Genomic DNA, 27,296 nt, shown 5'->3' with positions numbered 1-27,296 from the left:
GCAGAAAACTGAGCACTTAGAATTGAGCTCCAACAACAAGAAATTTGCTTGTAGTCTGAAAAAATTAGGGTAAATTAGGCACCATTTATAAGGGATTTAGAGTGGGTATTAAACTCTGTTTAAGATAAGGCTAAAACTGTTGTTATTCATCCAATATAAGCTATATTGATCCAGAGAAAAATCTATAATGAAAGTACTTGCCCAGAAAGTGCTTATCTGAACACTACCTGTAGTTACACAACATATACATGATCCATCCCTGAAAAAAAGAGTAGTACTCTTACTAGTATGGGTTGCCATAAGAGGAAGTTAAGAACTTGTTTCCTTCCCCCTGATTTCTGAGAGAAAGAAGAACAAATCACTAAGAAAAAAATAAACTCCCCTGATCTTCCATCTCAAGGGTCACAGTCAGCAGCACAAACAGAAGCCTCTTGAGAATAGTTTTGTCCAACAAGAATAATGATGTAAAGCAAGGTCAAGCACAACAGCACTTCAAACTTCTATTAGACTCCAGTTTTGGTAGAAGGAGTATATACCTGAATATTTATGGTTGCTAAGGTAAATTAATACCCCCTAATACAGGAATGAACAGTTCAAGTTAAACTGCTTTTGTTCCCAGATACTGACAAAGAGTATTTCTGTAGCTTTTTGAATAGAAGCTACAAAAACATTTTCATTTATACCTATCTGTGTGAATGTGACAGAACAATTGTTTCAGGAAAATGCAGGCTGAGACATAGCTGAGGGTCTTGAAATGGGGAGTTCCCACTTTTGGTTCTACAGTAAACAAATACAGGAAACATGACATTTCAAGAAATGAGGCACTTCACTACCTGCCTGAAGACTTGCTGTAGGTGGCTCTCTTGAACGCGGATTTGTTGCATTAAGGATTTAATTTCACACACTTCTAGGGCTCCTTGGTAATTTTAGCAAGTCTCAGTGATAAAAAACCACACTTCCTCAACCGAGGCTTTGACTGAAAGTTCAGATTCTCTCCTCCTTTTGCGTACATAGCGCAAAATTTTGTAGGAAAAAGCAGCTGCTGCTATATCAGAATTTTTAAAAACAAGAAGTCTGCTACTTCTTGGCAAGTAGCAGACCCAGAGAGACTGTTACAGATGACAGACTATTTAGTGTGTAAGTTTGAGTGTTTGATGTTTTCAATACGATATTGCATCAGGCACAAAGAAGAGTTGCCTGTGTTTCTGTAGTACAGCTCATACAGAAAGACAGAATGTATTCCATAATCCAAATATCGGAACTGGCACTTCTAAGACTCTAGACTTTTAACACTAAAAATCCCCAAACATCTATGACGAAGTGTATTAATTTATCTGATGAAAGGGACACAAAGAATATCACAATCTTCCAGAGGATACCTGCAGGAATACATGAAGAACAGAGCACCTGTGAAGAGCTGTGAAAAACTAACAATAGTTACTAAAATGAGACTTCTTCAAATTGAAGATCAACAAATGCTACACAGTATCAAGAAAAGCAAAAATTGGTTGTTATTAACTAGTAAGAGCTTTTAAGAAAAGATCCTAGAGATATTTAATAGCAATAAAAAGAAAAGAAATTAGCATTTAGATATCTGAAAGAATGCTGACTAACTTTTGCAGACCTAGTAATTTTATTTGAAAATGAACCAACAAGCCTAGCCTGATCCTTCATAAAAGCATTTTTGTTTTTTGAGTTGAAGTAAATTGATTCTGGAAACTGCATCCCAAAAAAATAGAAAAAAACTTAGATTTATCTTTTGGACACAAAGGCCCACTGAATTCAGCTCAACACCGTGTTCTTTATTGTGGACTACTCCTTTTCCTTACAAAGTGCAGAGAGCAACAGACCTGAACAAAGTCTGACAACACCATATCCCAAGTGGCACAAGGGATAAATTACCAACATCGCACAATAGCTGCAAATCTCCAGGTACAATGGCAAAACAACAAAGTAATCACACAGAAATTTCTTCTTTTAAATCCCACCAGTAATTAACCAGTAATACTGTTCATATGAGAGAAAAAAGAAACGCATGCTATTGGACTGCAGTTCCGGACCAGGGATTTGAAATCAATCTCATCAGACCCCTAGGACAATCCCTACAAAGCAGATGGACTCTAAAGGGCTGATAGCACAGCTTCCTTTTTCTTAACTATGTTCTTTAGCCATCTTCTGAGGTTAGAAAAAAACAAAGACATTTTAAGAGGAGCAGAGAGGCATGACATCATCTGCTCCTCATTTTAGCAGAAAGGCAACTGAATCCTGTGCGTGTTCACTGCAGGAACCTTTTGTGGCCAGAGCTGCCTCTTCTGATTTATCTATGTATCTGTAAATCACCTGTGGAGAGCAAAGAACCGATTAGTATGGATTACTCGAACTATTCATTGCAGAAATGCCAAGCTACCTAATGATGACTTATATTATAAGTCCTGCTGTTGGAATAAATCTGCTGCTCACCAATTAATGTTGTACAATTCCTATTAAATACATACTATAATTCACAAAATGTATTAATAAGCTTGCTCAAATATCGGACCACAGATGTGGCTCATGGGAGGGTTTCTAAGGTCTGATCTCTGACAAATGCTGAGCCTGCACAGACCCATTAAAATCACTGGAGAATGTATGTGCCAAGCACTATTTAGAATGAAGCTCTTTTACCACTCTCTGTATTTACATAGAAATCAACAGTCTTCTGTATCGGACAGGATTCACACTGATAAATTAAGCAGGGTATCTTACCTTTCCTATCACTATGTATAAAATGCTTATTCCATGGATCCACACTGTATTCTGCAAGACATCTCTAAACTAATATTTCTTCTCCAAAACAAGTTTCATACACCACTTCAGTTCTTTCCCATATTACTGGTAATGTATACTAAAATTTCTCCAAATCATTCTCCAAGAAATCTACCAAGAGCCATTTCAATCTGAAACTTCCTATGATAGGCTTCAGCAATCCACTATCATACAAATCAACTGAACTGCTTTTTACAGTAGTGAAATACCTAGGGTTAAATTTTACATGCCTTACAATCTCATAATTAGGAACAGTCCCATAAAATTGTAAAATGGCTGTTCATTCATGTTCTTCATGCTTTACTTTCCAAAGTCAGTTGTTCAAACAACTCTGAGGGTAATTTTTACATTATCTCTCAATAGAATCTTTCTTAGGTCATCAAATATTATCAAAACAGATGATGCACAGTGATAGAAATAGTATCCAGACAGTAACCCTTTAGGCAAGAAAAAAAAAACAAAACCATTTAAAAGCTGCTACAACTAAGCTATTTTGACAAGGCAGCATCAGACTTGAGTTTGAAAAAAACTTCTAGATAAGCTCCATGTACAGTGGAGAACAGACCAGCTGCCCAATAGCTGTCAAAAGGCACAACCCTATAGCCCAAATTTCTGTATAAACACAAACATAAGTAAATACAGACAGTCTGAAGCAAGGAGAGAGAAATGCAATGTCCAGTCCTAATTAGTGCATTTGACAATTATGTGTGCCAGTGTAGAACTAAAAAAAGTCTTTAATTCTGATCTATTAAAAATAAACCTGTATGTTTGGGGTAAAGAAGGATGATGAGATGCAGTCATCAATTTTGATGAATTGTGAAAGTAGTAATAAACTATGGTGTGGGAAGAGAAGGACCTTTGTATGTTGTCCTAAAAGATGGAAAAATCCAAGAATTCTATAGGATGTCATAAGATTGCTGCATCAATGGATGTATGAAATTAATTACCCGCTACTAAGACTGATTTCAAATCCCTTTAAAACCTGGATCAAGTAAACCACATTAAGAGTAGTTGTTAAAAGCTTTGGAAAGAGGGACTTTTTGGCAAATCATTGCTAGCAAAACTAAGAAGTCTTCTGAGATCTCTAGTTTTTTCTGACAAAGGAGGAGCAGCCCATACTAAGGAGTTGAAGGAAAAGAAAAAGAGATGGAGCCTGGAACTTTCCAGTAAATAAATAAAAATTGAAAAGACTGCTGAGTAGAAATTCTACTCAAGGGCTTTTATACTTTGACTATGAATAAAGAATTTGCATGTGTAAGATATTTTGCATGGTCTCCAGACTCCTGTTTCTTTATTTTCATGTAACTGCCACAAGATTAAATTGTAAGCTGGAGTATTAAGAGGGACAGATCTATAGAACAATGCTAGTCTAACATTAGGGTGAATTAAGGCTCCTACACTAAAATGCCAGTGCTCTGCCTCCATGGATGAGCATCAGGCACAGGGCAGCCACCCAAGGAGGCTCTGATCACACATTTCACCGGCAGTTTAACTCAGTCAAGGTAAGGTTATTTCCCAAGAATCGTTTCTCCATCTTTCCTCCCACCATATTTACATGCTTTTCCTCCCACATACACTGTTCTATCACTTTTTTTGACATGCCCATTTGGGTTTTTGGGTTTTGTTTGTTTGTTTGTTTTGTGGGGCTAGTTACTATTTGATTCAGCTCATAAATTGATATTCACAGAATCATTAAAGCAAATTAAATTGGAATGCACATGGTGGTGGTGAAAGGGAATGAATTTAGTCTTAAACTAATTGTAAAATAATAACCTGAGATGTCAGAGAGTGCCTAGAATCCATTCAATCTCAAAGGATCTCAGAGAAGTTATATTTTGTTTCTAAACTGAACTTAAAATATTTTCATTTCGAGTTGATTCTAAATCAGAATTTTTCCACTTTTCCAAATAAAAGGGAAGGAAGTATTCTTGAATGAATGAAGCATTTTGAAGTACTTATAAATGTTGGAACTTTGTAAATACAAACACTTAATAAAATGCGGAAGTCCCACATTGAAACAGGAAAAATAAGTCAGGAATTCTCCTCTTTGTCTTCTCTTACCAAGTGTTTGTCAAATTGAAGATTTACTCATTTTCTAGAAGCAGCATTTGTCTAAAATAAACTATTTGGTCAAGTAAGATCATCTAGCATAGCCAGAAAGCATGTGGACTATGCAGCAGACTGCTGAAGAATACAAAAGTGAGGTCAGGAAGTCAGAAACTGGGAAAGAAAACAGGAAACAAGGGTCCACAACACTTAGACTTCAAAACCAACTCAAGTGGTTTCATCTCAAGACTACATCCGTCTGTGCAGACTCCGGAGAAACTGGCTCTCTGACTAAAATACTAAATTAGCAAACAGACAGCAACACTCTGTGGTAATATCATTGTCCAGATGGTCCTACATGTATATAGCTTCTGAAAATACCTACAGAGCAGCAAAGCAAGTCATATTCTGCACATCATTATATAATCATATCCACTTCCATATGACATGTCATCGATCACAAGGCAACTACTTTCAAAAGGAATAAATCCGAGGGATGTTTACAATGTCACCACTGCATTGTTTCATAATACAGTCTTGTGAAGAAGTCAGTTAAGACTGCAATCAAAATGAAGACTAAGAGGGAAGGGAAAATGGCAAGCAAAAAAGACCCAAGGATCTACAAGGAAAACATGTCAACTTATTTATTTAAAAAATACACTCTTTTCTCTTCCTCACCAGCAGGAATTAGTATCTTTCTACAACACCAGCAAGCCTTGCATGGTTTCAAGAGTGATAGGGAAGCTGAGGGAAGAACAGGAGGAATAATGGGCAAGAGGGCTTTAGCCATATAAGAGTAAGCAGCAGAAACTTGATTCAGTAAAACATATTCTCAAAGCATAAAGACAAACCAGTGCCATAATATGCAGAAGATTTTTTTTTTTTGTTCCTAAGACCAACAAAAAAAGACTATCTCATCTATAATTATGTACAGTTACCTAAGTCAAAGATGACCTAAAAAGTGTCTCGCTACATATTATTATTACTTGATCCACTGTTTCAGGAATCTCTCACATCAGAGACCAGTGTAACCAGTAGGTTGTCTAAAAGCTTTCCATATACAGTGATGAGACTAGAAGCTCTGGAGTGTACTACAGCATAGCTGCATGCCATGAGAGGAAAGCCAAGGGGGTGGCAATTTTCTTTCCACTTCTCTAAGAAATAAAAACTCCTCTTGCTGCTTTTTTAAATTCAGTCAACGCTTGCTTTGATTAGGGTAAAGGAAAACATCCTCTGCAATATGAATCTTTTCCTGAAGATATGTTTGTCTGCTGATAATAGAGTTCAGATATTTACCTGAAGATAAAGAGGCAGGCTTTCCTGAATGGCAGACAGCAAAGCCACAGGCAGTTCTTTGTCCTGCTGAAGCACAGAGTGCGGCAGCAATAAGCAATCCACAATGCGAAACAAGAGTTGCTGTGCCTTGGAAGTAGCCAGTATTGGTGCCCAGAACTTTACCAGACATCCTGTTTGGAAAAAAAAAAATGTCAAAGCAATTTACAGTTAAGAAAAAAAAAAAAGCCTAAAGAGACAATTATGCTAAATTAGATAATCTGAGAATGGCAACAGCAACTGACATGTCTCGCTCCCATGTACTCATTCCATGGCATCCCTTAAATAAAATTAAAACAAATCCAAAATCCATTTAGAGTTTATCCAAAAAAAGTGCTAAATTGACTCAATACATTACAATTAGAAGTTTTTAAGCCAGTGAAGCTGCTTTAGGAAAAGTACAGCAATGCTAAAGAAAGGACAGTCTCTTACATCCGTGCAGAAAACTTAACTAAACTTGATCACCATTGCAATCAGCACACACACACTTAAACATTTACCTTGCTGTGTGCATTCATCCCATTTTAGAGAGATATGCTGCCTTTGCCTTCCCTTCACATTTATCTAACACTGCTGTGGCCACATCAGCAACTACTCACGTGGGAACTGAATGTTAGGAAAACATTAAATATCCTTCCAATTGTATTTAATTTCAGCAGATTAAAAAGAATAAGGGGCAGCCAACTACATTAAACCAGCATGGTCTCACCAGATCTTTGCGGGCTCTGAGTTCACTGAGAGCCTCAAAGAACATATTTCTTGTTTTCAACACATTAACGTATCACTTGCACAGCTCTGAGCCAGTTTTAAGATCTTTAAAAAAAAAAAGTAAAAAGGTGTTGATGTGTAAAACCCTAACTTTGAGAAACTTCTTTATTGCAGGTGAGGTGTAATTTTTCTTGAGAAAATAACTATACTCCAGAGTGCTGATACTCAAAACACATACTAAATAAAATTTCTACGTAGTGGTTCCCACAGACATTCTTAACTTTACATTTAATTAGAGGCAAGGAAAGGTTTCCTGGGTTGAAAATACAGGAATATTCCAAGCAAACATGTTTAAGACTTTGAAAATAATGAAAAATCAAAATTAGGCTGTTACAAGATATTATTAATCTATAAAAGTCATTCATTACCATCTCTAAAAACAACGCAAAACAACATTAATCTTCTGGAGTGAAAGAAAACACAATGATCAATCATAGAGAAAGAGAACGATCACCTAACAATACTTCTAATAATGTTGTCTAAGCTTCCTGCTTTGAAAGAAACATGGTCATTCCAGCTAAAGTACTCTTTCTATTATCGCTCCTGTGATGTATGGGACAGTACAAGACACAATCTGACCACAGATGGGAGGTGTTTAGATTTGTTAAGTTTCTTGCTTTGTCCTTATAATTTAACAAGCCCACAGAATGTGAAGCAGTGATTGAAATTCACTTAAATATTTTTTCTTTTAAACCTTTTCTATGTTTTCTTAACTAAAAAGAAAAGGACAATTTCTTGCACACAACAGAATGACTGAAGATTAATCGCTTCCTACTGCAAAGAACAGAAAAGACAATACCAATCTAAAAAGGAAAATACCAATCTAAAATTACTTTCCAAGGCTCCAACCCACATCTGGATATCTGAAAACATTTAATTTGATATACGTCTTGTGTATCAAAATATGCCGATCTTGCAATAGCAAAGTAAAGTATTTTACAAAACCCTAATTCCACTACATTTGATGCACCTTTTGATCTTGGTCATGCTTTCGCTGTGCTCCTTATAATCATGATTTAAACTGCATGTGCATGCAAATTATTATCTCTGTCTTTGAGATACACAAGGTTTACTCTATTTTTAAAAGTAAGTGGGTCAGACTGGCACAATTCATTGATAATACACAGCACTCTTCTTTTTCCATCCTATCAGTGGTTTCACACTGTCGTGGTTTGAAATCTCCAAAAATCCAATTTCTGAGTCCAAGCCTCCCTCCCACAACTCATCCCAGTGTGAGAGGGGTTTTCCAGACAAAACACAAGACAACATGGGGGGAAGGGAATTATATTACAATTATACACAAATTAATATTCTAATACATCATATACACAATCCTAACTATCTCTCCTATGACAAAGCAGTATTTACATTGGATCAAATCTCTTCTCTCTCCAAGTCCAGAAGGGACGAAGGAAAGATCCTTTCCACGTTTAGGGCAGCAGTCTCTCCTCCTCAATGCAGCAGTTGTAGCTGGATTGTTGTAGCTGGATCTCTTTCCATTACACACAAGGGGGTCTCCTCTCACCCCTCTCAGCCCTTCGGCTCCGAGTGAAGGTCTCTCTCCTGTGGACTGTGAAGCAGTGACAATGCTTGCTTCACCACGGTCATATCACGAAGTGCAGGACATCTTTGTGAAAGTCCCTTCCTCAGGGCATTTACCCCCTGAGTCAGAACATTTAGGGCAGCTTTCAGTCCAGTCCTTGCCCTAAGTGTTCTATCAGAGCTCCTTTGCTCTGTCTCAAAACTGCCAGCCTGGCAGCAGCAGCAGGGGAGAACAAGGTCACTTCCCCCGCATTATGTCTGGTCGTCCCAGTCCAGCTTCCAGGAGGTCTTGAGCTTCTCAGCTCCTCTCTCTGGTGCTGCTGCATTCCAAGACTCCCCTCAAGTAGGAGTCCACCCCCTCCTCCTAGGAGGGGTCTCAAAGGGGTTTCGAGGGGATCTGATTCAGTTCTTACCCCAAAACTGTCTTTGTTGAGCTTAGTCCTCTCTCTCTCTCCACCAGACATCTCTGTGTCTCTCTGCTTAGCTGCATGCCGTCTTTGCTGCTTGTTTCTTATCTTCTTGGCTTTTTGCCACAGTTCTCCATTCAGTGCTGCCTCTGCCACTGCTCCTGCTGCCCACTCACAGTGGAGGAAGACTCCCCCAGCTATTCAGTCACAGAACTCGGTCCAGTTTAACCCTGTTTCCGAGTTTCTGCAAGTTCAGCTGGGGGGTGCGGGGCCTTGGCCCCCCAGCAGGGCTCCGGGCCCCTCTCTCTCTCCTCGTGGTCTCAGAACGTGGCCACTACTTCTTCAACTCCATCATCATCCTTCTTTTCCGGTCTGGTGTGATATGTTTAAATTTTGCAGGGGCGTTGATTGGGTCAACATCAAGTGACAGCACCCTCTCGGGGGTTACCATTTTTTTAACTCCAGGGGGAAAAACACTTTTTTTCACTACCACACATTTAATGAACAAATGTTAGAATTGAGTTTTAGTAAAGTACAGAGTGTATGTAAGAGAAGCAGTTCCAAAGAAAGCAAATTACATTCCTAAGCCAACTTGGCCACTAACATAAATTCAGTAAATACGATGCAGCCTGTCATAACACTGTTGATCATAGAATCATAGAGTATCCTGAGTTGCAAGGGACCCACAAGGATCATCAAAGTCCAACTCCTGGCCCTGCACAGGACCACCCCAAGAATCACATCATGTGCCTATGAGCATTGCCCAAACGCTCCTTGAACTCTGGCAGGCTTGGTGCCATGACCACTTCCCTGGGAAGACTGTTCCAGGGTCCAACCACCCTCTGGGTGAAGGATCTTTTCCTAATATCTAACCTAAACTCCCTGAAAAAACAGTTTTAAGCTCTACCTTACCCCTCCACATTGGCCCTAACCAAATCTACCTACAGTTTGCTGAATTCTATGACTCATTGGCTGCACTTCCATTTCTACCTTTACACTACACAGCAATTGAAAAATTAATTTAAATAAGTGGTCCTCCGGTGAGTGATTTCACTGGTGAGCCAGGCTATTCCCAATAGCTTGGATACCTAACACCAAGTGCATGTTGCCTCAATCCACATGGTTCAAAACTTGGAATTCTTTAAGAAGATTTTACATCTACTTTCATGCTCTGTAGGAAAAATTCAGAACTCATCACTTTCAATTAAAATATGAGTGGGAAGAGGAAGGAGACAACAAAAGACCACATATGAAAAGGGCTCACAAGCCCCTGTGGGAAGAGTAGATCCACTGTGGGCATGAATTGCTGTAACTTCAGGAACTGCTATGACTTATAACAATTTTAACTACAGCTAAATAGTCAAAAACCGACTCTTGTCACTGTTTCTGAGTTTGTTTAGGTTAAACATTTAGTTTTCAGTAGTGAAAGACATGAAAACATCTTACTCTTGAAAATACTGATTTGTAGGTGTAATAAAGAACCCCACAAACAAAAACCACAAGGTCAGACATCAAGATCAAAGCAAATATGCAGAAAATAATTAAATATCTAATTGTAACATCTTGGTGAGTTTCTTTTTTAAACCGTTAAATACTATAGAGGAAATATATATATATATGGATAGTATAGAGGAAAAAAGTATTAATAATTTATTTTATTGATGCCTTAAAACTATTTCCTAAAAAAAAAAAAGAGGTTGCAAAATAATTACCTATGATCCAATATGTAAGCTGCAGACCTTCTGGAGGTCCTTTTGCCTTCAGGTAAGGTTTTACATACTTTAATACATCACCTAAATACTCTAGAGTCTTTGCTACCATGGCAGATTTCTCAGGGAGTGTCTGAAGGCCACTGTAAGTTCTACCAACAGCCTGAGAAAACAAAAACATTGAAAGAAATATAAATAAACTTACTAAGTCTCTCATGAGATTTTTGTGAGTAATTTCTTTTTCAACCCCCACTCCGATATATAATTCCTTTTCACTAAAATTGTCCTATGAAACTGCCACAGGGATAGGTGTACAGTACCTTAATGAACTGGACAAGAGCATATTTTGGGTCTTGCTTGAAAACTGATTCTTCAAAATGAGCCCTTGAAAGAATCTTTTCTACTTCTGAGAGTTTAAAAATCAGTCTTGTCATTTCAGTCAGCTGCTCCATATAAGCTTTCTCTGATGATGACAAGAGAGCACAGCAGTAAATACAGTATACAGTTATCCTTTTAGATTTACTTTAGTTCCAAAATGATAAAGTGAAACATTATTTTAAAATGTCCAAAACACAAGGATTCTGCATCTAACTGTATCTCTCCAGACAAAGACCACATGTCCAAACTAGTTATTTTTCTAATACAGTTATAAGAGAATGAAAAGTATTAAGTATGGATAACCAAGTCTTTTATGGTACTGGTGGGGTTTTTTTTTCAAAATCTACAAAATGTGTATGAGAGATGGTCACTATAAGATGTGTTCTAAAGATAATTAGAACTGCAGTGTTTTTAGAAGAAGTGCTGAAGTATTTCTCTAAGAAAGCAAAATATCCAACACAAAAAAGACCAGAATTAATTACAACTAGATTTTTTTTCCCTTTTCTTTTCTTTTCGGCTATTCACAGCATGATTTCTAACTATTTACTTCAGATTCACTTTTTTTAGAGCAGTTTCTCCATGGGGGAAAAATAGCTTGTCTCCTTGGGAGCAAGTTTTTATTCTTTGCTTCCAAGGAAACAAGCTCTTTTATCTTTGTTTGTGATAAATTTGTCATATGCAGAGCAGGCAAACTATCAAAAAATAGCACAAGCAGTGTAAAGAAACACATTTTGCAATTAGGTAAAAGTAAAGGAATACAAACAAAAATACATTTTGTAATTAGCTGAAAATGTTTGCCAGCTTTGCAATATAGAATCGTTACTGCAAACATTAGGGAAATGTGAACACTTACCAACTGTTCGCTCAGCATCTGTCTTGGCCAGAACACCACTTGGTTGATCTATGAACATTTGCAAAATGCATCGAAACCAAGAACGTACTGTCAGAGCTTCATAGGATGTATATCCCATACTAGAAAAAGCTTCACACAGTGAACTGCATAGGTAGAAGAGGAAGAAAAAGGTAGGGTGATCTAATAAAAGTAGGCAAAAAGGGTAGCAGAGTGTCTCATTTGGCTGTAGACATACAGAAACAGTGCACAGAAACAATTAAAGCAACAGAAAGGTCAACTGGCATTGCTTTTGCATACTCTACAGACTTTGCTCACAATATCCTGATGCCTAAACAGAGAGAACACGATAAATTTGGTAATGCCACCCATGGTAATTTAAAGGCACATATGTACATATGTTTTGGTTACATAAAACAGGGTGGAGGGAAATTCACAGAGTGGGAAATGTCTTACTCTAACAATGAGTAATTTGACAGTATTATCTAAGCTGACAGTGTACAATGCTGGAGACAGTATATCTGAAGCAGCCTGGAACTCCATATTGACACTGCTTAAGCTACTCCAGCCTTTCATATAAAGCTAGCCCAGGTGCCCCACGCTACTCTGAAATCTGCTTCGTTCTAACCACAGTAAAGATGGAGAAGGTCTGCTTTAGCAAATAAAGATACGTTATGTTGAAAACACATGAAAAGGGAAATATAAAAAGGCACCTTGGAGATGAGGAAAGAAACCACTATACTTGGCAGTACATTACAGACGTATGCATTTATGCATGTATACACACGCAAGTATAAAGATCACACAAACCTGCTGTATATACTTTCAATCAAACACTTGCTATCATTTCACCATTGAAGAGTCAGACCAAAGTCACTCAGAACTCTACTGTTCCGTAATTATAAACTTTTACTTGCCTTACTACAATGAGTAGCTGCTACAGTCACTCTTTCCCAAGCATATCAGCCTCGCATCATTAATTCTTTAGAAACTCCTTGCTAAAAGAAAGCAGGTCTGTTCTGCATTCTGTTTCCAGTTCCTATCAGATGAGCTCCACGTGTGCTTCAGGTCAGTGAAACTTCTTGAAAATCGTTACACCTTTTATTTGAGAGATTTCCTCCCTAGTCAGTTGTAGGTACTTCAACTTTAATGAAAAATGTTTGTACTCTTTTCTTGATATATGTACATGTAATTCTACTTATTTTCTACTGATTTTTACTCATGCTTGCAACAGAAGGTCAAGACTTCCAGATGGAAACCAAACTGGATTCTGCTTTTCACTAAACAACATTAATAAAGTTGGGGTTTTTTTCTGCTTAATTTACTTGAAACCAGTGACAACTCTATATTTTGTCTGAAGATCCCCGACAAAGTACTACTGACAAAGTAAGGAGACCAAATGCAAGGAAATAAAACGAAAAAAATGAACATTGTATTCCAGTACCAAAAAAGAAAAAACAGGATGCCTATGGACTTAATGCTCTTTGCAGTAATGTGTAAAAAATTTCATTCTCATGTAATCTTCATGTACACAGCTAGTCTACTTGGCCACAAAGGCTCAAAAAAACACTTTCCGTTGTAGTCTGACTCTTATTTCTCTTGTTTGCTGGTAGGTGGGTGACTTTGGCATCTTCCTAAAACCGGAGAAGAATATGCTCCTAATCCTTAGAAAGGAAAGAACAATAACTACCTGCTAGAAGCATGGCAAATGGCCCTTTTAAAACAGTGATCTTATTCACATACTCAAAATTAGTTTAAACAGGTTATAATACTATCATGCACCACACAACATGGTTGTGGTAAGAAACTTTTAGGCACTACTGCAAAAGAAATGCCAAAGCTTGTGTGTATGTTCCCAGAGCTTGCAGAGTATGTACTGGAAACAAAAGAATATTTTTACTTTTTAACTGACAATGTTTGATGTGAAAATTATCAGTGCAGAAACCATGAAGTCTAAAGATCCCATCACTTAGATACTTTGATAACTTTGGCTCTACAAGTGCCTAAGGTAAATAAGTACATGAATCATGCTACAAAAAATTGCTTTCAAGATGACAGTGTTTAGAGCATGATACCTCTATATTCTACCAAAAATATCTTACCTTAGGTACTCATTGCTCTTTCACCAGGAATCTGAGCACCCTACAGCTCTGTTAGTAAGGTGGGGACATACCTTTGCCTATTCTCAGATACTTAAGTTTTTAACTTGTTGGCTTCAGGAAATTGTTAAGGGTAACAATTCTCCTTGAGCCTGGGCAATGGAAAACCCAACAGTTTAGGGGTAAAATTACCTGCCTCTGCATGAGTGCATTCTGTCCCATGCTTCCAGATTCATGAAGGAGATTCAGGAAAGCAGAGAGTGAGAGAGTGAGAAGAGGTAAGAGAGAACCAGAGTGAAAGCATACACACAAATAAACAAAAGACAAATGTCCATTATCACCTAATTACGGAACCATGCCTTCTCCTGCTAATTCTCTCAGTATGGATCCATGAACCTGACATTGTCAGTTAGTCCACAGCACAATCTGCCAGAGGAGGTCAAGTCCCTCTCATTCCTTTCTAAGGCAGTACTTGGAAACAAAGGTTTGAATTCCATCAGAGTGCAAGACCCACCTGACATGGGTTTTCCAAATTGCTGCACAAGTGCTCTAACCTCTCAGATAATGTATGCCAGATAACTGCATTTTTAGAAGAAATTTTGGCAGCAGGGCTGTATGAGAAACTTGATATGTGTCTGTGCTCTGCACTTGCTAATGCAATTGTGCTTCCAAACACCTGGAAAAAGGAATATTTTGGCCATGGTTCCATATACCATAAACATTACCTCAGCTAGCATAAAAATGTATCTGTGTATACATTTTTAACAATAGGTCGGGTGCTTAATGAATACTGCTAAGGAATACTTAAGTAATTGCTTTCAATCACTTACTTGAATGTTTACTGGGGAAACTGGAAATTATTCTTAAGAACCTAAATAATACCAAAATTTCAGTTTAAGCATCAAAATGTTTTTCTTGATCTTGCCTGAAGAACAAGAAGATTCAAACTATAAAATTCAAATTATAAAAGGGAATTTATGTGCCTCTTATTGCGTTCAGCATGTGCTAGGTATCTGTAACCTTGAATGAAACTCACCCTATAAAGATCATAAAAGAGAAATATGGCAAATCAGAGGACTGAACACTCCCAAGTTCCACACTGACACACAAGGAACTAAATGCAACTTTTTTTAACACCTCCCTGCAAGAAGGCCACAGCCTCATCTTTGTCAATCACACTTAAATAATCTTTACCATATCCTGACTTACAGTTATGCTCCTAAAATGTACCCTAAAAATGTGCAACATTTTTCACTTTCAAATACAGTCCAACACAGAAATATTCCCTCTTTCTCTCTCATTTCTCACCTCCCCTGCTTCCAAAACCTGATTCAGAAACGGGCAAGGCAGGGAAAAAGGCATGCCACAAAAACCACCATCACCCATCTATCTTAGGTCCACAGAGGCTTACTTAGAGAAAATAAAAGTTCTCATATATATAAAAATCTGACTGGATTGTCCTGATGCTTGAAAAGCTGCAAAGAACGTGGACCACCTTACTGAAACATTACCATTTGAAGCAACATTTTCCACACATCTAATGAAGGATGAGAAGGTACTGGAAGAACAAGCAGTCACAATTTTTCACCTGTTTTGAATTAGATGACTTAGATATCTTGACACCAGCTGAGGCCACACCATGTCATCCCATCCAAACAGCTGCATCATTGATAGAACAGGCTGTGGCTGGAGATCTGATAGGGCTTTGCTGGGTATATCCAAAGCTAAGAGAGTAAAACCTGTTTTCAAAGAGAGAAAAAACATCTTAATAGTTTCTTGGTACATTCCTGTTCCACTAAAAAGCACTGAAAATTAATTACAATTAATAATGTGCAGCTAGGGCAACTGTTCTAACAGAGAGTGCACCCACACTAAAAATGTAGTCTCTATCCCAAGCAGTTTCTAAGTCATCAAGACACACTGGCTGCAAAAGAGGGAAAATGGATCCAAAAATATGCAATTTTAAATAAATTCACAAACCCACACATTATAAATCCTGAAGGCACAACTTTACCACCTATGCAGTAAAAACTGTGTCTTAAAACCTGTGTTTTTGTCTTGACCTCCCTTTCTTACCTTCATCCACTACATCTCTTGTACACGTAAGTATTACTGTGCTTTACAGGGTTGAGTTTTATTTATTTCTTTCAGTTTTTTTACACGTTTCTCAGAGTGAAGAACTGTATCTGTAAAGAATTCACTCAGTAAAAGCTGGTACCTTTGTATTTTTGGAATAGACATACATGTATCAAATTTACCATATAAATTTACCATACAAATAAAGCACTGTAGACGAATTTACTCTTGAAAAGGATCTTCATGTAACAGTTGCAGATCTAGAAACTGGGGCAGCATTTTGTGTAGAATTTTGTTAATGAAGCATAATCTTTTGCTGTTTCTGTTATGTCTACTGAACAGTCTATATCTAACACTACTAGAATAAAAAATACAGTGCATTCTTTATATTGCAAATGACACATATATTAAAACTCAGAAAGAAAATACAATCTGAAATGCTGAGTGATTATTAGGCTATAGGAAATGAGAGGCATCAAACAAGTCAGGAAAACTGAATTTAGAGGGCGATGAAAAAGGGGCTCACTAGTTCCCTAATTCTCCAATTCAAGTTAATTATAAATTAATATTAAAGTAATTATAAACCTGCATACATTGAAAAGATGAATTAGATGGAAAAGGCTAGTTTTCAGAAACAACAATGAAATTATTTTAATTAATGGTATAGGGGCAGACTACCTTAAGCCATGAAGGAGTTCACATTTCCTTATGTGCCTTGGAAAAAACAAAGTCATACAGAGTCCCCACTCTGCCTTAGGTAAGGAAACATTTTGTGGCAGCCTTTTTCCAGAGATTTCTGCAGCATCAGCCATAACATAGTTTGGGGAGAAATGGGAGACAGGAACGGTAATGTGAGTCCCAGGCTATTTGCCTGGCAGGGGGAGCAGGAGAGCTGTGACAGCTGCTCTGTCCTCTGGGCTGCAACCTCTAAGGCAAGAAGCTCATACAGTGTGGGAAAGGTTTGCCTTCCTCTGTAGTGCTACCTAACACATCTCTATAAAGCAGGTCACAACTGCACTCCCCTGCTTCTCAGAGGAGTTTATAATAGGTTGCTGCTCTTGCTATTTCACTGTGCTAATATTAAATAAAAAAAAAAAGATATGACACTGTATGTGTGTAGGAAATGAATGAAGTTTTGACATTAACAACCTCTTCCTTTGATTTGTATTGCTGTTTCTCACATACTCTTCAGCAGTGTGAGACCACTACTGTTGCACACTGCCTCTTTCATTAATGTTACCTCTTAACTACCACAGAGCTGCTTCAAACGAAGCATCTTTTAGCTTTTCTATTACCAACTCAGTACCCCTGAGCTCGTAACTTTATCTAATTCATATCATGATGGGAAAAATATTTTATATTGCACTCCTCTGAATTTTAGTTAAATGGATACAAGATTTCATTGTAACTGCAGAATACAATGCTAGCTTCTGATGTTAAAGATCAAACTGGGATATCTTTCTATTCACTGCCAAGCTGACTTGTTGCATGTGGAGTTCACACACATATGGAATGTTGTACTTCAAGATTAAACACCTCCAGTGTAAAGCATGATAAATAATTACAATTAATTATGAAATATTTTTATGACCATGACCATAACAGTTTGGCAAAAAACAACAGTCATATATGCAACCTTTTAAAAATTGTCTTCAAATGAAAAATATTATTTTAAAATATTTAGTTTGTATTTCAACCATAATGAATAGTTCAACACAAAATTATAATGAACTTCTACAAAAGTATGTAAATTCTGGATATAGTGAAAAACATAATTCTTATTTATATCATATAACATTTGCAATGTTGATAATAACCTGTGACTAGCAGTGAAAAAGAAGTCAGGCTTGTACATCTTCAAACCCCTTTGGTGTTCTCAATCTGTCTGTATCCTATTAAGGAATTCAACACTATAATATTTCTTTGTGTCAAAATATTTAGCATAGAATCTACTTTTTGCATTTATGAATAGTTAAGTATCTCAAAATACAAAATCCTTGAAAGTTTGTGACCCAGAAAATAGCACCAAGTCCAGTAAGTCGCGGGGGGGGGTCAGGGCTAACCTGCAGCTGTATCAGCAAGCTGAGGGGAAGGCGGCATCTGTGACATTCTCTGGCTCTTCAAGTACGGAAAGAAATTTCTCCAGAGAGCGCTGGCGACAGCAAGGTGGTGCTCTTTAGCCACTAATGGAAGCTGTGCGTCTGGGGCTGTGTTCCCAAGTTGAAGTCCCTGGCTTACACGTTCGTGCACACTCCTAGGGAGAAACAAAAACAATGTTTACGTTCAATAAATGAAAAATTCACATCTTTTTAAAACGCATTTACAACTACTTTAAACTGTAGAGCCTGGGAACTGAAGGATCATTTTGTGCAATTAAAACCTTTATGCAAAGACATTATGCATACCGGTTATTTGATGGATGAATGATGGCATATTAAGCACTATAAAGTTAATGTTAATTACTAATGTCAACCATTAATTATATGCTTTTTAATATGTCAGATCAAAATGAGAAATTGGCAGCTTTAAAATGAATATCTGCATTTTGCAACTAGCATGACAAGCAAGCCTGCTTCCAATCCAAAGCCAGGTACTTCTTTAAAATTTTTTTCACTAGAATTTTTAGGATAGGGTTGTGTACAGCAAATAAGGGTAAATGATTTTGATCAATTGTAAAGCTTCCTTCTGAAATCTACTTCTCATCTGTAAAACCTCAATAGGTAAGAGTTTAGATAAAAGATTCATTTTATCCTGATGCGCTGCAGACAATTAGGTTTGACAGCAATGCCTACAGCTTTGTTAGTACAGTAAAGACAAAAGTTACCACTACACATAACTCCCATCTCTTCCGCAGACAATGTGGCATGAATTCAATAAGGCACTCAATTTTCTTTGATTCTTCTAGTACCATTCCTGCTACTTAATCTAATTTGGAAGTTGTGACTTTCTAGAGGTTTAATAGAGATATGTCTGCAGGGAATCAATGTTCTCAGAGAAATGGGGGGGGGACATTAATAAATTTGTCTGGTAGTGGAGGATAGGAGGCATTACAGTACCGGGCTGATCAACTAAATAACATGCTTATTAAAAACAATCTGTAGGAACGCACTATCATTCCTGTTCCTATTTATCTTCTGGTCAACTCAATTGAGATTGTGCATTAAAGCACAGGCAGCATTATTACATTTGCTTTATTAAATTCTATAAACAGCACTGTAAAGTCAGAGTCAAGATATTTATAAGATAACAGTAAACAGCAGAGGCATTGAGACTTGCCTAAACACTAACATTTGTAGACTATAATATTTTTTCTTAACTGCCATTCCCACAATAGCAACTGTTTCACAAAAATCTTCCCCTAGATCTTTATTCTATGCTTACTCTAATTTGAAATAAACCAAAACAAAAATAGAAAGAACTCCAGCTCCTACTTCCCTTCTGGGAACATGGGAAAATTATGAAAGAATTACACAACTCACAGCACTCATTAGAACATCTGAAATGGAATAATTTTAAATAAAGAGTAGGCTGGCTGCAAGGCCTTCCTATACTAGGGTTGATATTAGAAGCGCATCTCATTATATCAAATTAGTATCCAAAAATTCTGCGAAACACATAATTTAAAACATAAAACATACTGGTTGCCAAAGGTAACGATACCTTATGCCTGCCAGCAGGCATTCATTAGTTTCAACAGGACAGACAGAGAATTGAGTATCAGCTACTTTTTGAATGGCTACATTTAGCAGACAAGGAAAGGTATGCAATATTAGGAGGAATCAGTATTTCTTTGAGAGACTGCATGAATCCAAACACAAGAACAAAAGCCAGGAATTCTAAACCCAACATTTATTCCCACTGTGGCTTCACATAAATCATACAGCCTTTGTTAGCCTCAGTTTCCCAGCCATGATATTTGGACAGTAAAACAGCTTACCCTTTTAAGGATGCTGTGAAAACAATCAATGTTTAGAAACTGAGGATTGTATTCAGTATGTCAGGTGGTATTCCTATTTACAAGGCATATTCTCCAAGTCAACATGAATTGAAATGGAAGCAAGATTAGCATAAAAAGCCAAGCAACACTTTTTTGGGAACATCCCCTTATTAAAAAAAGGACAAAGAAAAGGGTGAAGATATAGTGAGGTCTAGAGGATAAATGATGAAAAAGTAAAAGCAAGGCTAAAGAAACTAGTTTAAAAAATTATTTTTGCCAATTACAAAAAAAAGTTTAACAGTAAAAACGAAGGGCTTTTCTGTTTTATTTTAAGAAAGGAATGTATGATGCCTCATAATGCAGAGAACAAAACTTCTGGGACCAAAATCTGCCCTACTAACATCCAGACTATGCTGTAAAATCGCACAAAGACCTTTTTCTCTCCTCTAAATTGCCTCTCCAAAGACGGGTGCCTTGCATCTCCTTTAGCCATCTATGCAAAGTAGAAGGGTGTACAGACTTCCAAAGTAAGGTAATATATCTCTATGTCAGTGGAAGGGCAACACGTACAGATCAGTATTTATGTTTATTCATAGTAACCTGCACAAATGCTTGCAATAAGGTAAATGCTTAGAATCGATGAGGCATCAATATATGCTGTAGTTGATGTGGCCAGCTACTTCTACCAACAAGCACATTTTTTAACTCTATAAAAATACGAATAAATGCAATTTTACTTTTTATTCAGGTTTCTATATTTTTCTAACACTAGACAAGCATACCATCAAACATCACTCCATTTCTAAAACTTTATACATTTAGCTTTCCATTGCGTTAAGAGTTATGGAACCACCAGTTGCCCCATTACAATGGTAACTTGTAATATGTGATTTTTACCTGTTTTAAATCACAAATATCCTACTTCCGTAAAAAGAGGTGTGGGTTTTTTTGCATTTTGCCATCAGATCAAATAAACTCTGGGTTTATTAAAGAGGGGAATGTTTGTGCCACCTCAATGAGGACTGTGCTGGATGTATAGGTACAGTAGTAGCATATGGGATTATTTTCTACATCCTACACCTGGATAAGGAATTGCAGCCATTTATTTCTCTGGATGTAGATATTGTAATCATAAAACATGACCTTGCAAGCCTGCATTACTAAAATGGAGCCAAACTTTAGGTCAAGCCAAAAGAGTAAAACACAAAATTCAGCAGCCTGCCTAGATGATGGAAACTCTCAAATCGCTACTAGTCCATAATCTGCACTGCACACATATTGACCTTCAGACTTAATGCAATGTCATTTAATTTGATCTACAAGGATTCAGAACTTCCCATCATGATAGAAGACCTCTTTCCTATCAGCATCTCCAAGGGCTACTACCATCAGGGACTCTCACAGGCTATGAATACAGATACCAGTTTCCCCCCAAGCACCTCAGCTCCCAGTCCAATCCAGGCCATCCACAGCATCTACAATACTCAGCTGCCCAGTACAGCCAAGATTAAGCTCATAAAACTCTTTTTAAAGGACCTGAATGACCTTTTGATGTTGAAACAAATAAATATTTAAAAAACACCACCTGAAGGACCAACATCCTTGGATAAAACTAGGGAATTGGGAAGAGATATATGAGTATTTCTAAAATGATAAATGGTTTTGATGCTTAGAATTTCAACTACAAACACCAGTTACTTCAAGAAAAACTCAGGCGAAGTGAAATGAAGCAAAGCACCATCACACTCAGATTCAAAGAGAGGTAACAGGTGCTTTGTGCCCTATGCAGATAAATGGAACTGGAACAATACTTAAATTTGGAGATTTCTCTTCCCAACATTCTCCCTCTTTTTACATCACTGATATTATCAACACAGTTCATAAAATCATAGAATGGTTTAGATTGAAAGGGACATTAAAGATCACATAGTTCCAACACCCCTGCCATGGGCAGGGACACCTTCTACTATCCCAGGTTGCTCAAAGCCCCGTCTAACCTGGCCTTGAACACTTCCAGGGATGGGGCATCCACACTTCTCTGGGCAACCTGGCACAGTGCTTTATCACCCTCACAGTAAAGAATTTCTTCCTTATATCTAACCTAAATTGCCTCTCAGTTAATATCATTACTCCTTGTCCTATCACAAGGGGTCCCTCTCCACCTTCCCTGTAGGCCCCCTTCAGATACTGGAAGGCTGCTATGAGGTCTCCAAGCTAACTTCTCTTTGCCAGGCTGAACAGCCCCAACTTTCTCAGCCTGTCTTTGTAGGGGAAGGTACGCCAGTCCTCTCACCAACTTCATGGCCCTCCTCTAGACTTACTTCAACAGGTCATATCTTTCCCATGCTCAGGTGCCCAGCATCCTCCAGGTGGGCAGAATCACCTCCCTCGACCTGCTGGCCATTCTTCTTTTTGATGCACCCCAGGATATGGCTGGCTTTCTGGGCAGTTTCTGATTTTGATATTTTGGCAGCAAATGCATTGTGCATTGGTTCTACTTAATGTAACCACAGATTTAGTAACAGGAATAGAAGTGACTGAGGAAAGTGGAGGCTTCTTCAGTTCTGGGGTAGCTATAAAGATTTCAGCATACAGAACCAAAAAGATATGGAGATTAGCTGATGCAGTGAACAATAAAGTGAGAATTTTGATGTTATAAGACAGAAGAACTTGAGATTGTCTCAACAAATCCTGGACATGGGTGATGTCAGCTATTTGGAAATGTGTACAACAAAGTTATCAGCTGAAAATCATCTAAAAATAAAAAGTCTCATTAATACAATGAAAAGTATGTGTGTTTCTGCTGAAAAGATTAGCAACAAGCTACACAATAAACATGGCATTAAAATAATATCCAAAATAGAAGTGCCAGTGTTGATACTTCAGACAGAAAGGTGTTTTTCCTTCCCTCCCCCCTTCTTATTTGCCAATACAAAAAAATTACATAGCACTATTGTATGACAGAAGATTGGGCTTTCCTGTAGAAATCTATCTAGTCATGTTTTCTGTGGTTGTATAAATCTTACTGCAATGAGATTTAAACTCAAAATTTGTGCTACTACTACAGGCGCAAAACTCAGATCTCTGCTAGACAGCAGTACACTCAGCTTTCTGTGACCAAACAACATTTAATACACCATTTCAGAATTTAGTTTAAAATTACTCATCTAATTTCACTTCCTTCAAATGTCATAACACATCAATATGTTTTTAATACCTCTACTGATGTCTTCCTGTCATTCCACCAGAACTGTTTCTTATGGTGACCAGAATTGGAAGTGAGGTTTCAGCAGAAGCCACACACATTTCCAGTAACTAGTCCTATCCAAGATTAAGCTTAAAAGGATCCTTGTGTGCCCTCCATATGCCTTTGAAAATAATCTAGTATGAGTATTCAACTAGTTGACTATTATGCCATTTAATTACATGCTAGTTACAGAAAATTGCAACTATAGCACCTACTCATTGATCCCTATGGATACCAACTTTCATGTTGACAAACTCACTGTTCAGCTTCTACCTAGTAATTTGTTCATAGACATTTACTTATTTTTTTTATCTGTGCTTCAAATACGCAGTTGACACTAAATACATGTAACATTTCTGAAATCATAACCATTTACACTACCATAAAATATAATACAAAATGTGAAGGAAAACACACTTTAGAGTGAGTTCAGTGCTTTTATACATAATCTTTTAAAACATTAATAAAGGAAAATTAGTTTCAGTATGGACCATAATACTGGCATTCACAAAGGCAAAATCAAAATGGTTGCATCTAAGTTCAAGTCTGCTTTCAATGAAGTATCATAGCACTGTGCCAAGTAAGAAACTGTATGATCCTATCTCTCTTATACATGCATATTCATGCAAAAGAAATGCATCTGGATTCACAGACGTAGCACACTAGCTGCACAGGGGTTCTACAATGGCCCAAGAAGAAAGTGCCCCAGTCTAACCATTCTTAGAGACTGGGGGCAAGTCATAGATGTGGGGTTCAGGCAATTCATAGTAAAGGTTTTTGGCTTCCTGATCACTGGTGAATGATTGTGACCACTTGACCTAATGTAGAAAATGGTGAACCTCCTTTGCCTTGGCCATAGTTATAAATGCAGGTGTGCTGGGTGGCAGAGCTCCGCACTGAACTCTTGGTTATCAGTGTGTTTAGTCAGGGCACTGACAGCATGCTTACAAGAATTTTAAGTGCTAAAACATCTGCTTTATGGCCTCAAAGTGCTTAAGCTGGATGCTAAACAGGTAAGGCCTGTGAAAATAGCCTTCATGCCTCTGAGCACACACGTTTTGGTACCTAGGGAACTTCAGTGCTTAAACCTGAGTCACCTATACACTTTCAGACACTTTCACATTCAGCCTGTTTCAGTGAAACATGCATGAAGGAAGGTGACTAAATTCTGCCCAAGTCTGATTCAAACATCCAAGCTCTCTTTTAAATCTGTTTTCTAAGCTTTTGAGATGTAATTTCTTTTTTATATCCCTTTATATAGCAGCCAGTATATTGAGACTGGTACGACTGCTATAGGAACCACACAGAAGAAGCAATCCACCTCAAATCAGAATCTCTCAATCTATATTGCTCCCAGGTCTGCAATATACATACAAAGTATCTATAAAGTTTCTTCATATTTGAGCAACAGCCTTTTCACTCTTTGATAATTCAAAAAACCCTAAAAAGAGCATAGAGTTTTCACCCACCTTTGTGGAATTAAAAACTAGATTTCAAAAAGCTAAGCAAGATGAGAAATTTAAGACAAAAAACAAATTTTCCCATCCATCAAAAGAAACATTTGAAAAAAGATCCCACAGTTTAAAATGTGTCAGCACTGCATAAGCCATAATAACAGCATCACCACTAGAGAGCTGTACTGCTGACTGTACAAGCAGAACTGGAAAAATCATGATGCCATATTATCAAACATTAACATGCCCCTATCAGTTCAGTATTTATTAAATGATGTTTCAGTGTTCTTCCTTCATTTTAATTTGCTTCGATAAACCACATGTTTAAACGTTTTCTGAAAAAAAAGGATGTCCAATAATATGCCTGGTTATGAATGTGTATAATGATCAATGACCAGTGCCATAAGGTAGGGAAGGCTAAAAAGGAAAAAGGGATGCTTCTCAGAACTCTAACGTGCAGGATTTTTATCAAATGCTTAAATTCATCCATGGTGCTTAAGTCCTTTACAGCATAGACTTGCACAACATAAATATCAGTTTCACAATACACCTTCATCAGACACAATACGAAGCATACACAAAGTGACACATAGATGCTGGATGAGATCCAAAGGGATACAAGGGTGTAATGGTTAAAAAGCAGGGCATAAACAGATCTCAGACTCCTGAATAATACATCCCAAACTGCTCACTTAGTCAGATCACCCTCTTTTGACCAGGAAGTTCCCTAGGTGCCTGCAATTTAGCTACAGAAGAGCCTTGAGCTTTGTACCTAACTCACAGTCTCTGTCACTGGGGCCCAGAAATCTGATCATGACTAACCCACACCAAAAAAAAGAAAGCTGCATACCATACAGCAGTAGCCATGTTCATTTTCAAAAACAGAATACACATTTTTTTAATGTAACAACTAATGAATCACAGCCTAAGGGGGAGGGCACATGAGTCCAATTTTGATACTGTTTTTGGGCTCAGGCTCTGCTCTTGATTGTAAGTATTGCATTAAGTGAGTTACTGGGTAAAAGTGTGAAATCCCAGAATAAGGAATGGAGCCCATGACACTCTTCTCACTGACGTCTCAGAGTTTTTTTGATTTTTTAATTTTTATAGATTTTAGAAGTAGTTGTGTAGTGAATGTAGATTTTAATGTAGCTGTGTTATATCCCTTACCCTGTAGCATAATGTTAACATATACCAAACCCTACTGCCCCATCTTATGTCAATCCCTCAAAATTCTGTTAGCTGTTTAGTCTTCTTTTCAAGGTAGAGTTGTAGAAAAACACCTTAAGGCCTGGACCAGGAGATATCACACAGACACAGTGACCTTCAAGCCCAGAACTTTGGAGGAACTCCAAGGACTGTACATGCTTCGAGGAAGATGAAGATGAGGAAAAAGGGGTCCCAAATGCCCCCAGACTCAGTTCCTGAAGGGATGTGCCAGGGGGCAGAACCAGGGGGTGGACAAATTGGGATTGGATGGATATTATCATAAAATCGTAGAACCAGTGTCTAGACAGGCGCGCGGTATGTATTCCTCTAGACCTAAGGACTCCTTAAAGCTCCTGCTCTCTTTACCCATCTCCTACACTAAATTGGTCTGGAGTTTTTTTCTTTGTGGTCTTTTAGGCAACATCTCCCATGTTACATTCTAACCACTAGGTAACAGATATTTAATCATTCTGACTGTAGTCAGTGATTTAAATGACAAACAAACAACAAAACAAAAAAAAGAAACCCAAGATTCCCAAGTGCACATCTCCAGTCATGGTACTCCACAAGTGGTTGCAAGCACACAGATTTCTGTTCTTCGTGACACTGAATCAGATGTCTCTGGGCCTACCAGATGCACACAGGATTCAATCCTTCACTTCACATTTTCTGTAGGCTAGCAGGAGACAAAATCCCACAGAGGAGGCAAGAGTAGTTTGTTGTACCAGACTGCACATGTCAAACGAGTTGCTGGTCAGCTGGACCTGTTACTAGGCTATCAGACCACTTTATCTTAGAAGACCTCTACACCATTTGAGAGTAGGACTATTTCAAGTGCTGGTAACCTCCTAGCTCATCTGAACAGAGCTGTCAGACAGGCAGGTGCCTGGGAGTAAAAGGTCAAAAGAGGCCTCTAGGCCTAAGGCACTTCTAGGACTGAGGTGCTTTAGATCACAGTTTAAAATACTTGGTTATAAATGTGCTTGTAGATATCTGTATAGATATAGGGAGAGAGATCTGTAAGAGATGCATGCAGACATTAGGGCAATATTTCTCTCTTACAAGGATAGGTTGGGAGAGCTGGGCCTGTTCAGTCTCAAGAAAAGACGACTGAGTGGGGACCTCATCAATGTCTATAAGCATCTGAAGGGCGACTGTCAAGACGATGGAGCCAGGCTCTTCTCAGTGGTGACAAGCAATAAGACAAGAGGCAATGGGCACTGATGCACCGGAAGCTCCACCTAAACATGAGGAATAACTTCTTTATTGTGCAAGTGATGGCACACTGGAACAGATCACCCAGAGAGGTTGTGGAGTCTCCCTCACTAGAGATAGTCAAGAACCATCTGGACACAATTCCATGCAACGTGTTCTAGGATGACCCTGCTTGATCCGGGAGGTTGGACCAGATGACTCATTGTGGTCCCTTCCCAATCT

At 37.9% G+C, this 27,296-nt stretch overlaps 1 protein-coding gene across 1 annotated transcript in view; it reads right to left on the bottom strand.

Moving 5' to 3' along the window:
• The window catches only part of MMS22L (MMS22 like, DNA repair protein), a 98,478-nt gene that overhangs the window by 9,909 nt on the left and 61,273 nt on the right, over positions 1 to 27,296 (bottom strand). The window contains exons 15-20 of the mRNA XM_008932011.3: positions 18,076 to 18,266; positions 15,525 to 15,675; positions 11,841 to 11,983; positions 10,930 to 11,072; positions 10,613 to 10,772; positions 6,148 to 6,317 (exon numbers count right to left, since the gene is read on the bottom strand). Coding sequence (XP_008930259.3) covers positions 6,148 to 6,317; positions 10,613 to 10,772; positions 10,930 to 11,072; positions 11,841 to 11,983; positions 15,525 to 15,675; positions 18,076 to 18,266 — 958 coding nt within the window. The remainder of the gene's footprint in view (positions 1 to 6,147; positions 6,318 to 10,612; positions 10,773 to 10,929; positions 11,073 to 11,840; positions 11,984 to 15,524; positions 15,676 to 18,075; positions 18,267 to 27,296) is intronic.

Source organism: Manacus vitellinus, unplaced genomic scaffold, assembly GCF_001715985.3.
Source record: "Manacus vitellinus isolate BGI_N305 unplaced genomic scaffold, ASM171598v3 scaffold_4_pilon, whole genome shotgun sequence".
Classification (NCBI taxonomy): Eukaryota; Metazoa; Chordata; class Aves; order Passeriformes; family Pipridae; genus Manacus; species Manacus vitellinus.
The sequence above is the reverse complement of the archived record's forward strand: the minus strand, read 5'-3'. Positions and strand labels throughout refer to the sequence as shown.